The sequence below is a fragment of the Microcaecilia unicolor genome, chromosome 11 (assembly GCF_901765095.1).
Source record: "Microcaecilia unicolor chromosome 11, aMicUni1.1, whole genome shotgun sequence".
NCBI lineage: Eukaryota > Metazoa > Chordata > Amphibia > Gymnophiona > Siphonopidae > Microcaecilia > Microcaecilia unicolor.
Window position 1 is genome coordinate 206,684,591 of NC_044041.1, and position 13,403 is coordinate 206,697,993.

Sequence of the window (13,403 nt, forward strand, 5' to 3'; positions counted from 1 at the left end):
AGTAGAGCATCCTTCTGGCCATGGCCACCGCCTTGTCACATTGTTTCGTTACCCTCTCCTGAGCTGTGCTTGTCAAGCTCTCGCCTCCTATCTCTTGTGGATTAGGAATTGGTTATTGCACAGAAAACAGGGTAGGGATATATGGCCATTTCTCTCAATGGAGGAGGGTGAATAGTGGAGTGCCTTATGGGATCTGCACTGGGACCAATTCTATTTAGCATATTTATAAATGATCTGGAAATTGGAATTACAAGTGAGGTGATTAAATTGTCAAAAACCCATGCGGACATGCAGTATATTAAATCAATGAACCTTTGGTGTCTTTCTATTATGTCCTGCATGACTTTCGCTGGAACGAGTGTTCCCAGAATACAGCCACCAGCACTTTCTTGTCGATACATTAATATGTTTTCCTAAAGGTTGCATTAACATTAGTGGGCTTTTTCCTCTGTGGTGGCTATGTTTGAGAGCTGTTTCAATAGGATCTCTTAGCTGCTGATTAAGCACTAGTCTTCCTATCATATTGCGTAATTTTACCAATCTATATCAGCTGTAACTAAGTTATTTATTGGCTCTGATCCATTTTCTTGAAATAGTGTGATCAGAGTTTATAGCTGATCTGTGACCTTTTTTAGAATTTTTGCATTGGATGAAAAGTGGTCCAAGAAGAGCTTTATATTACACTAGTGAAAAAGGCCCGTTTCTGGAACGAATGAAACGGGCGCTAGCAAGGTTTTCCTGGGAGTGTGTATGTTTGAGAGAGAGAGCCAGAGTGAGACTGTCTGTGTGACAGTGTGTGTGTGAAAATGAGAGTGTGTGACAGGGCCCCCTCCCCTGTTCCTAATGCTCTTCACCCTGTTCCCTCCCCTCCCCTCCTTTTCCTCCTCCTTCTCACACTTTGGGTTCCTTAAGGCTTTCAAAAGTCTATGTACCCCCGTGGCCCTAACACCCAGTATCCGGATACCCCACCGCTTTCCTCCTCACCCCTCCCCTAAGATGTAATACTTTCACGTCCTTTTTTTTTTTTTTTAAAGTGTCCTATCTACCCTGTGTACAAATGCCAGGCATTCAGATTGTGTTCCTCTCCTAAATTTTCATTTCTTTCATTCATTCAGAACTTGCCCCCCCACCCCTGAACACTTTTGGTTCCTTCAGTCTTTTAAAACGGTCCTACCGTGTTTCCCCGAAAATAGGGCATCCCCATAAAATAAGACCTACCGAGGTTTTTGGTGCCCTTAGAAAATATAAGGCCTCCCCCGAAAGTAAGGCCTAGCAAAGTTTTGTTTTTCCCGGTAAGTAGGGTCCCCCCCCCCTGAGATCGCCGGGCCCCCCTCCGTCGTTCTGAAACTAACCTCCCACCTGAGGTCGTCGTCCCCCACCCGAGATGGCGCCCCCACCCGAAGTCGCCGGACCCCAACCCCCTCTGTCGCTCCAAAACTAACCTGCACTTAAGCCTCCTTTCACTTTCCTTCCAGTTCGCAGCAAGCAGCAGCAGTAGGAGGGCAGGCCACTCCTTCCTTCCGTGTCCCGCCCTCGCCTGACGTAACATAACGTCAGGCGAGGGTGGGGCTCGGAAGGAAGGAGAGGCCTGCCCTGCCCTGCTGCTCCTGCGAACTGGAAGGAAAGTGAAAGGAGGCTTAAGTTCAGGTTAGTTTCGGAGCGACGGAGGGGGGTGGGGTCCGGCGACTTCGGGTGGGAGCGCCATCTCGGGTGGGGGGGGGGGCGACCTCGGGTTGGGGGTTACCGGTAGTTGCAGGAGCGACGGAGGGAAGGTGGGCGGGCCAACTGGTGCTGCTGTCAGTGCGGTGGGCGACTTCCTTTTTAATAGAGCTGACGACGGAGGGGGGGGGGTGCAGCGGCGATGTGTGAGGCAGGCATCGGTGCTGCTGTTGCTGCGGTGGGCCGGTTCGTTGTGTAGACAGCTGACGTGAAGGGTGTGTGCGTCGGTCGCTGTTTGTTGTTGCAGGGGGGGTGTAGCGCCTGGGTCGGTGCGTGTGGGGGGGGTGGAGCGTCGGAGGGTGGTGGAACGTGGGGATTGGTGTCATAGCCCTGCCCTCGACGTCATAACGTTAGGACGCGAGGGCGGGGCAGACACTCATGGGGAAAACTTTTGTTCTCTGCCACCTCAAAAACGGAAGTGGCAGCTTCATTTAGAATGTTGGGGTTGCGAATTATGTGCGGAAGGGGCGTGGCTGAGGGCGGGTGTATGAGTGAGAGTGAGTGTCCCTGCCACAGAGTGAGCTTCAAAGCTTCAGAATGTTTCAGGTGAGATTTATTTATATAGATGTGGGGAAAAGATTGGAGTATGGGTGATACTAGTGGAGTGGAATTAGGTTTGGGAGTTAGGACGGGTCATTTGGATAGGCTTGTTTGAAGAGGTAAGTCTTCAGCAGTTTTCGGAAGGGTAGGTTTTCAGTGGTTTTTTGGATGTTGAGGTATGGCATTCCAGAGTTGGCTGCCTATGACAGAGAAGTTGGATGCGTAGTAGGTTTTGTATTTGAGGCCTTTGCAGCTAGGAAGATGAAGATTGAGATATGTTCGAGAAGATTTGGTCCAGTTCCTGGAAATAAGTGTAAATGATTTTACTTGTAATCTGTTTTTTTTCTATTTCATTGGAGAGGCGGAATATAACACTAGTGAATGAATGAATAAATAAAATACATACTAATTTTTGAACGATGACATGTAAGTTGTTATCTCCACAGCGCTCCAAAATTAGCTCAAGAGTCTCAGCAATGCCAGAGTTACCCAATTCTAGGGAAGGAGACTTTAGGTCTGTCTTGGACTTCTGACAACCCGATTTGGAACCCGAAGCTCTTCTCCTGAGTGGAGGAGTGGCCTATTGAGTTTAGTGCAGAGGGTTGCGGACCTGGAGAACCGGGTTCAGCTCCTGCTGCTGCCTGATGGCAGTGGGTTGAGATCTGGGGAAACCAGGTTCACTTCCCTCTTCAGCTCTGTGGAACCCTGGGCAAGTCACTTACCCTCCATTGCCCCAGGTACAATACAGAACTTAGATTGTGAGCCCATTAGGGACAGTACAAAGTACCTGAAATAGAAATTGTAAACCGCTTAATCTCCTCAGGGATCACTTGCAGTATATCAAGTGCTGAAAATAAATAAAACAGCTTTCAGTGGGAAGAATCAAGACCTCCAACTCCCACACTGCGTTGGGAAGTAAATTCAAAATGAGGACTGGGTAACTAAGCAGCTGGAGAGCTGGTTATGGGCCATATTTCCACATAAAATGCCTGCCTAAAGGTGTTATTTCAAGCTGTACAGATTTACTATGCCAAAGCCTCTGAGGTTCATGTTGCTACAGTACCAAGGAAGGTTTTTAAATGTTAGGCAGGCATATCTAGCTCCATGAATCTTGCTGCTGTTTATGGAGGGGGGGGTCTTTTACTAAAGATTAGCTCAAATTATCTGCAGCAGGGCCCATTTTATTCCTATGGACCCTGCTGCAGATAACTCGAGCTAATCTTTAGTAAAAGACTCCCTAGGTATCTGAGTACTTGTTTCTTAGCTTCAAGCACACAAACATAAACCTAAAAACCTGACAGATTGCGCTTTAATATGCCTATGTTTTCTATTGAGAAAATTGTCACAGCAATTAATGTTTGAAACTATTTTTTAACAATTATATATATATAAAAAGTCTCTTTCCAATTTCAGGATATTAACCACTGTTTAAGAGAAATTGTTGTGTTTTGTAAATTTACTAGTTACATAGTAACATAGTAGATGACGGCAGAAAAAGACCTGCTTGGTCCATCCAGTCTGCCCAACAAGATAACTCATATGTGCTACTTTTTGTGTATACCCTACTTTGATTTGTACCTGTCCTCTTCAGGGCACAGACCGTATAAGTCTGCCCAGCACTATCCCCGCCTCCCAACCACCGGCTCTGGCACAGACCGTATAAGTCTGCCCAGTACTATTCCCGCCTCCCACCACTGGCTCTGGCACAGACCGTATAAGTCTGCCCAGCACTATCCCCGCCTCCAAACCACCAGTCCCGCCTCCCACCACCGGCTCTGGCACAGACCGTATAAGTCTGCCCAGCACTATCCCCGCCTCCCACCACTGGCTCTAGCACAGACCGTATAAGTCTGCCCAGCACTATCCCCGCCTCCCACCACTGGCTCTGGCACAGACCATATAAGTTTGCCCAGCACTGTCCCCGCCTCCATTGGGATAGTTGCCTGGGATATTTGGCTGTCTGTTGCATACACTGGTTATTCAGGTGCTTGTTTATCTCAACAGTTCCATCATAAAATAGCAGCTTAACAATCTCTTCATTTTCTGTAGCATCTTTAACTTACATGCAACATCATAATCGTACAGTAGCAACATCACATCTGAACTGATCAAACTAAACCAAAAGCACTGGCAGCTCTATTGTGTTCATTAAAAACTCAAATTTTCAAAGCACTTAGGGCTGTGTTTACTAAGGTGCGTTAGCGTTTTTAGCACGCCTACACTTAGCATGCACGCTAACCATGTAGGCACGTCCATGGTTAATGCACGTACAAAATGTTAACACTCCTATTAACGCTGCTTAGTAAACTGGGCCCTTAGACTTACCAAGTTACATAGTAACCCCTAAAGATGCTACTCTGGTGCTCATTTTCAAAGCACATAGGAGCGCATCCCCTTTATTCTCTAACAATGAGCACAGGTTGAGGGAGTGCTCCCGATATACCCATGGCCAAACCCCCCTTTGTGGACCTATGTGCAAAATTTATGCACAGATCCCGCGCCTAAGTTTACGCAGGTAAATTTTAATTCCAATTAGTACTAATAATTGTTTAAGATCTCAATTGTTGGTGCAAATTGGGTGTGTGCAATTTTTAGCAACTTTTATAAGATTTGGGGGTTAGTGTTGAAGTGGAGTGGAGGAGTGGCCTAGTGGTTAGAGCACCAGGGTTGACATCCAGAGGTGGCTGGTTCAAATCCCGCTGCTCGTTGCAATCTTGGGCAACGTAACTCACCTTGAGCTACTACTGAAAAAGGTGTGAGCAAAATCCAAATAATAATAAAGCCCTAGCTCAGTGTTTTCCTTTCTTGTTTTTTTTTTTTTAACCTGTGGTATGTCAAGTAAGGGTGAAATGTCACAGGATTCATATTTTTATTTGTTATCTATTCTCAGAAAATAAAGGTATAGGTTTTCCCAACCTAACCCTTCACTTAACTTTCTAAAACTACTGAATCTAACACCAGAAAATGGATCGGCATTGGTTAAGAGTGGAATTCTGTATTCAGTTTAAAATTGCTTGTCAAGTGCATAAATGTGTTTATGGTGTGAAGTTGGTCATAGTAAATCAATTAATACCTCCTTTAGACAAAAAATTTGACATGACATTCATCTGGGAACATTCTTTTTTCATTTCAGGGCCTAAAATATGGAATAGTAATACCAGTATCTATAAGATTGATATCTAATTTTAGTCTGTTTTGTAAAGTTTTAAAAACCTATTTGTTCACCTTGTAAAATCATGCTTTGAAATTATATAAAAGCGCTATAGCAGAACCAGAATAGATTTCACTGTGGGAAGTCTCAGAAAGAAAGTTCCCTGTTTCTCTCACTAAACACACATTCACTTACTGAGAGGATTCAACCAAATTCAGTTTTTTCCACAGAAAATTAAATATGCTTCCTAATGAAGGCAGTCTTTTTCAGAAGTGTTCATATTAAAAAACAGAATTGTACTTGCAATAGATTTTTGTTTCAGTAAAGATATTTTTCTCTCTGTCATACTTTGTACACAACTCCAGTTTCTCAGTCAGAAATAGTTCCACAAACAGAAAAGGGAGAAAACCCACTCTTTCACGCACATTAGTGTACGTCACACAGAGTCAAACATTCATCCCTTACTCCTCAGAGGAACCTTCCTCACATGGAACTCCAGCCAGCAACAGCCTCCCTCTTGAGCTGTCAACTCCCCGAATGGTCTCTACACAGTTTGAAATTTCTCCGTAGTGCACACAGTGTAAGCTCTTCCTTCCACTGAAAGTAACCAGTGAGTGAACTGTCTATTGGCATGAGCTCTCACACTTGAACACCTGTTTCTCAGTGCTATCCAAGCTACAGTTTTCAATGCAGTTTCCTTATACCTCTGGCAGTTAGGCTTGTTCATTCCTTTGTCACATCTCCAGAGCCCAGTCCCCTTTCAGATAGTTCTGGATGGCCTCTTGCACAGCAGGGACCCCTGCTGCAGCTTTGCATGTGCATGTATCCACACGTGACACATGAGCACAGCAAGGGTGACAATAGAAAGAGCAGACGATGTCTAATCAATCTTCTTTATTATTATTGACAATAGAGCAGACAGTGTCACCCTTGCTGTGCTCGTTTGTCTTGTGGATCTGCAAGGGTTGCTGTCCTGTTTCCTGCTGTATCCACACATGATCATTCCCTAGTTTTCTGGATTTGCTGTGGTCATCAGCACGAGTATGTTACATCCAGGTTTGCAGCTGTCCATCCTGTGATCTGCAGCCTCTCAAATCTGGTTTCTGGCATTGGCCCCCAACTCAGCCCACAGCTCCAGTCAGTCCCCTGCTGGCCATGGATTGCCAATATGCAGGTTCCAGTATGCACTTCTGGATTTGTGATTCTAGCCTTAACTGTGCTCCAACATTGCATCAATAGCCCTGCACCTCCCAGTAGCAACACCATCATCCCAACTGCAGCCCTGGACACTGGCCTGAGCCTTCCTGCAGTGCCGGTAGAAATTTTTTCTCTCTCACAGTACATAAGTATGGCTTACAGTGGCGAAATAGCTTAATGCAAGGGGGTTTGACCCAATCTTCAGGACACACCAAGCCAGTCAGGTTTCCAGGATACCCACAATGAATAGGCATGAGAAATTTGCTTGCACTACCTCCATCTGATGCAAATTTATCTCGTCCATATTCATTTTAGGTATCCTGAAAACCTGACTGGCTAGGTGTGTCCCAAGGAGTGGATCGAGAAGCCCTGGCCTGATAGCTACAACAATGGGCTGAGAACCATGAACCCAGGTCAGATCCCCAGATGCTCCTTGTAATATTAGGCAAGTCACTTAATCCTCCATTGTCCCAGATACAACCTTAGATTTTAAGCCCTCTTGGAGAAAAGAAAATACCAAGGAAGTTTGATAAAAGGCTCGTGCTATCTGGCCAATTATGTGGGCTGAAGCCAGTAGGTGGAGATTGTTGCCTTATCAAGTGCATTTGGTTTTGGGTGTACCAAGATGGTGGCTGCATTGGGGAGAGGGTGGAGACCAGCTTCAGTCTTGTGACATCGTGCCATCTCCTGTAATTAAACCTCCTTGGAGAATATCTCCTATACCGGAATGTAACTCCTGTTGGAGCTATTACTGAAAAAGGCCTGAGCTAATCCAGAATCTTCCCCTACTACCGCCTTTAAATATTTGATTTGCTGGGCACTGACTTATTACTTGTTTCAAAATCAGTTTTGTTGTTACAGCTATGTATTAGTTGTTTTTATATATCTTATGGGGGGGGGGGGAGGGAGACAAAGTGGTGCTCTGAAAGGAGGACTAATTTGTATAAGGTAATACTTTTATCTTTGGTATTGTCATGGCCATCATTTGCTTAGATGTCAAACCACATGCGGATTGTGAAAAATTGCAGGAACACCTCAGGAAACTGGAAGACTGGGCATCCAAATAGCAGATGAAATTTAATGAGAACAAATGCAAAGTGATGCACATTGGGAAGAATAATCTAAATCATAGTTACCTGATGCTAGAGTCCACCTTAGGAGTCAGCACCGAAGAAAAAAGTGTCATTGTAAACAATATGCTGAAATCATCTCCACAGTGTGCATAAGGGGCCAAAAAAGCAAACAGGATGCTTGGAATTATTACAAAATGGATGCAAAATAAGATCAAGAATATTATAATGCCTCTGTATTGCTCCATGGTGGGACCTCGCCTTAAGTATTGCATTCAATTCTGGTCACTGTATCTCAAAAAAGATATAGCGGAATTAGAAAAGGTTCAAAGGAGCAACCAAAGTGATAAAGGGGATGGAACTCCTCTCATATGAGGAAAGGTTAAAGAGGTTAGGGCTCTTCAGCTTGGAAAAGAGATGGGGGAATATGATTAAGATCCATAAAATCCTAAGTGGTGTAGAATGGGTAGAACTGAATCGATTTTTCACTCTCAAAAAGTACAAAGACCAGGGGACGCTAAATGAAATTACATGGAAATACTTTTAAAACGGTGTGAGCTTGGTTTTAAACAGCAGATTACCAGTGTTTCTTACCTGCTTTCATTATTGCCTTGTTTTGTTGATATGCCCCATACTAAGAGAAAGGGGTCGGTCAAGATTGCTCCCTCAGCGGCTAGGACATTGTCCCCTATACAGCGGCCGATCATGAGGTACCCCACCAGGACCCTTGCAAAATTGACCAAGCAAGAGCAGCCTGCTCCTCTTGGGCTCAACATTACTCTTTCACCCCCGGAGTGCAAACGACCACGTTCTGCAGACCCTGTGACGCCTGAGGAATTCCCAGAGCAGATCTCGCGGTGGTGGAGCTCCAACTGAGATCTGGTTGCTAAAGGGTCTAGCAGTGAGAAGGGTATCAACGGAGACATGGCTGTGGGGAAGCCAGGAAAAAAAGCATTTGGGAGGCACTCCAGAGAGTGGATTCAACAGTTTCTAAGTGAGCGCTGGAAGTCTCATCTTTAGTGAGTAAATTGGATTCTTTATCCAAAGGTTTGGAACTTACAAAATCTGAGTTTACTTCAGAGATTCAGGGGGTTAAAGAAGATGTGAAATCTTTATAGGATTTAACGTCAGCTGTAATTAAGGACAAGATTCTATTGAGCAGGAAGATTGAACAGTTGGAAAATCAAAATTGGAGACAAATTTATGTATCTTGAATTTTCCCAGATGACCAGGTGACTCACAGTTAGATGCATTTAAGCAAATATTTAAAAGATCATTTGAAATTTTCCACCAATGTAATGCCACTGTTAAATAAGATTTATTATATTTCTTCTAAAACCTTTACAATCCCTTTTTTTTGTGGGAAGAAAGTATGGATTTATCCAGCTGTGACTAACTCTACACAAGATCGTTGAAAATTATTTTTGGCTTTGCGACAAGATGTAATTTATTTATTCATGACATTTATACTCCACATTAGCCTGAAAAAGACTCAAGTAATATCTTTAGGTGCTTCCTTTTTATTCGCATATCCCCGTAAATGTTTTGTTAAATATCTTGGGGTTTAATATACCTTTTTTTTTCCTTCCTGAATAGTTGAAGACTTTCATTGACTTAAAGAAGATGTCAACTAGAGAATCCTGAGTTTTGGGTTATATACGCAGTGGTTTCACATTGTCATGCCTTAATTGTTAGTTTCCTTTAATGTTGGTTCTCTTCCATTTTCATTCTCACCCCTCAATTTTTGTGCTCTAAGAAGGATGTTAGACTCTTTTTTTTCTGTTTTCCTTCTGTGTCTTAGTTTTCTTGCAATAATTGTTCTATATTTCTTTACCAAGTGTTATTGTATGTTGAAAATTGCTTAAATCTTAAAGAAATAAAAAAACAAGGAAATATTTTTTCACTCAGTTAATAGTTAAGCTCTGGAACTCGTTGCCAGAGGATGTGGTAACAGTGGTTAGCATATCTGGGTTTTTAAAAGGTTTGGACAAGATCCTGGTAGAAAAGTCCATAGTCTGAGACAGACATGGGGAAGCCATGGCTTGCCTTGGAATTAGTAGCATAGGAAGGAGGATACTGGGCTAGGTGGACCATTGGTCAGTATGGCTATTCTTATGTATGGAAGTAAGCTTTTGGGGGTCAGTCAGCTGCTTTGTTTTTGTTTCTTGGAGGTCTGTTAGGCCTCTGCTAGCATCAGAATATACATTTGGTCTTCATGAATGGATGTGGGATTTTACTTCTGAATCTTACATGGCAGTTCGAGATCTCGCTTACTTGGACATGTGGTATAAGATTTTCTATCACGTGTCTTTGATAAAAATTAGCATTGCCAATAACTGCCTATCTGGTATAGTTAATTCTTTTGGGGCACATGTTCTTTCTCTAGTACAGATTATGCATGCAGGCATGTTTATTGTATTGAGGTCAATGTACGATGCAGCATAAAATGGGACTGTCAGCAAAATAACACACACATGTAGGATTATGTATGTATGTGTGTGTGAGTATATAGTTCCATAGATAATATATCGAATATGTATGTATTGTGTTTATATTTTTGGATCTTTTCTTGCAGTATAACTGTCGAAGGTCCAGTGTAAAAGTGTGAGAAAATCCTCGGAGACCTCTGCTGTCATGGCAGGTGGAAGAAGAGGCCCCAATAAGACATCCTACTGTCGAAACCCTCTGTGTGAAACTGGGGCCACAGGAACCTCTAGACATTCCAGCAACTCCTCTGTTACCGGAGGGCGTTCCCGCACCAGGTAAATGCCCAAAGCCCCAGTACTATCCCTGTGATGCTCGAAGCCCAGCCTACCCCTAATGAGAGAAACTCTTGTCACATAGTGTTTCCGCCGTGACACTCCTAGCCCAAAGCTCTGCATCTCAGCACTGCCTCCGAGATTCTTCTAGTCCAGGCAGTTCCTAGGAATGGGAGGAATTCTGCTGTTACCTACCTTCACTAGGAATCACCCTGAATTAATTACCCCAGTGGGAGCAGTTCATAGTACTCTGGAGGATTGCTGGGGTTTGCGGTTCCCCTCAGTATGCTTCAGGTGAGCTGAAGGGACTGTTGCAGGGGCACACTGACAGTGATCTGGGAGGACGGTGGTGGGGCCCAATGACCCTTTCTGCCCGGGAGCCTACCTTAAAGAGCCCTGGTGGTTTAGTGGCCTGTTTGGGAGGCAGGAAAGAACCCCACTGCTGCTCTGCCTGGCACCACTGCTGCTTCTTAATGGCTGCCGAAACTGCAAGTCTTGACAGCCATTTTGTAGATGTGGCAGTGCTGGAGCACAGCGGGCAGGAAAGAATGGGGTTTTTTCCTGCCCCCGAAGAGGCCACTAGACCACCAGGGCCTTTCAAAGTAGACCCAGGGAGGGCCCACTGAGGCTTGGGGGGGGGGGGGGGGGAGGGGCACTGGGCCCTGCCCAGTTGCCTGTATGGTCAGTCCGCCCCTGGAATGTGGAGATTAGTAGTAGCTCAGTGTGGGTTTTGCTTTCTCTTGTAGGGGTGGATCAGATACAGGCCTCTCCAGCCCTCCCCTGGCTGCACAGACAGTGCTTCCTCTGCAACACTCGAAGATCCCTGAGCTGCCCACCCAGAGCAGTCTTGTGTTTGAGCTTCAGCTGCTCTTCTGTCATCTCATTGCCCTTTTTGTCCATTATATCAACATCTACAAAACAGTCTGGTGGTATCCTCCATCGCATCCACCATCACGCACCTCACTGGTATGTAAGCTTTCCCCCATGATCACATATGCCTACAGTACGCAAACCCCATCTTGTATGCTGCTGGAACCCTGTATACTCTGATAGCTAGGTAAACTACACCCCTTCCCAAATCAACCAAGCATGTTGCTGCTTACATAACTTCCTTTTACCTCTATCAAGCACAGTGTTGATATGTAGACCTATCATACAGACTGCGGGTACATAAACCCTCCCCCATCACATATGTCACTGGTATATAATCTCCGCCCCATCATGCAGGTGACTGCTGCATAATGCTTTACTTCACCCCTCACCACATTTTGTGAATCTGTGATATGTACTAAAAAGCCACTTCCTTAGCGTCCCTCCGGACCGGACCAGGATTGGACTCTTGGGTTGTGCTCGCCTACCAGCAGGTGGAGACTGAGAAAATACTGTAGATAGAGGAGAAGAAGAAGACCGTAAGATCCCTGCTGGTAGGTGAGCACAACCCAAGAGTCCAATCCTGGTCCGGTCCAGAGGGACTAAAGGAAAGCAAATTAGCAGGTAAGGTCTAATTTCTCCTTCATCTTCTCCAGTCACTGCTACATAGAGCACTAGGATAAAGACAAACCAGTCCACACTGCTAAGAAATATATCCCAGTTGTTGGGGATGGAAGCCGTAGCACCTGTAAACCATTGCTCCTTGCACAACTGTGTTTTTGTTCTTTTTTTGGACTATGTTTTACCACAATGTTATGTAATAATGTAAACAGCAGCCAAAACTAGCATGGCCCTTTCCTGGTTATACAGCTGCCTGTGTCCCTGGTGGGCAGGACCTGGTCACCACTTGGTTTCTAGGGAGTTCCAACCTGCAGTATCAGTAAGATGTGCTTAATTTATCTGGCCCTTGTTTCTTCCTTTTCCCCTGGGTTCTTTGTAATACAGCAGCTTCCCAGCCTTCTTCCTTCCACAGTCTTCACTGTCTGTCCCAACCGTGTTTCCAACATGTTTCAAGCACCTGGTGTCTTCAGTGGGCATTTCAGTGCCCTCTCTCATTTTTCTTACTGTACTCCTGAGCAGATGCCATTATGAAATTTGTACTCTGTGTCCTGCGTTTTAGTGCCCAAAGTTGGGTGACGTTTTGTAGAATTGCCCCCATTAAGTGCAAATGTAGGATAGTTTTGTGCTTTCAAGAAGGCAGTGGGGTAACCTTGCAGAGAGTGTGTGGCATCCAAGAAGACTGGGGTGACCTGAAAAGGGGGGCGGGGAAGGGGGGTTTATGGTTGAAACCCAAACTTCACGGAGCATGAGGCTGGATATTTTTACAGCAGGGTCACTTTAATTCCAAAGATTATTTTCAGAAAGAAACTATGAATTAAGTAATCTATCTAAAGAATCAGGGGTCTCAATGAAGGCATCACAGTGTATCATCACTGATGCATAACACTCCTCCTCCCCCCCTCACCGATTTTTGGGGCCCCTCTGTACCCACAGTACATAATTGTTCTGTTTTCCATTACAGAATTTTCACCTAATTGATTTTAATGTGTTGATGCTGACGACAGTTATCTTAACACAACGATTGATCGGGGCCATTGTTAGAGAGGTAAGATGTCTGTTGACTTCCTTGCTCACCTTACGCCCCTCCCCAGCATCCTGGTGTCCACCAACACTTCCATTCACTGTGGGGTCCTTTTACTAAGGCCCGGTAGACGTACCACACGGTAAAAGGACGCACTGAGGGGTACCGTGCTAGTTTGGGCAGCAGCACACGTGTGGGGTGGAGAGTAAGCTTGCCTGTGATGTTTGGGTTGCACGGGCACAGAACTGTTACTGCCACCTAAGGACCATGCGCTAATGGGGAAATTAGAGCATGACCATTTCTTTAAAATCTGCGGCAATTTTTCAGTCGCGCTAGAAAGTGGCCAGAGTGCGCAGCAAACCCACGTGCTAATTGCAGCGCCCTTAGGAAAAGGACCCCCTGTGGCTGTTGTCACCCTTACTTGCCCTGTGCCCACCCCAAGCCCCTTTAGATTG

At 45.0% G+C, this 13,403-nt stretch overlaps 1 protein-coding gene across 7 annotated transcripts in view; it reads left to right on the forward strand.

Annotated features, from left to right (window-relative positions):
• Positions 1–13,403, forward strand: part of TMEM39B (transmembrane protein 39B) — a 29,746-nt gene that overhangs the window by 4,034 nt on the left and 12,309 nt on the right. For 3 of the 7 annotated variants that reach the window (XM_030219636.1, XM_030219637.1, XM_030219635.1), the window contains exons 2-4: positions 10,253–10,439; positions 11,183–11,402; positions 12,889–12,972. In XM_030219636.1, the coding sequence (XP_030075496.1) occupies positions 10,312–10,439; positions 11,183–11,402; positions 12,889–12,972 (432 nt within the window). In that variant the 5' untranslated portion in view covers positions 10,253–10,311. Of the gene's footprint in view, positions 1–6,922; positions 7,021–8,433; positions 8,697–10,252; positions 10,440–11,182; positions 11,403–12,888; positions 12,973–13,403 lie in introns of those variants that run through there. The other 4 variants (XM_030219638.1, XM_030219639.1, XM_030219640.1 and 1 more) reach the window with 4 other exon arrangements.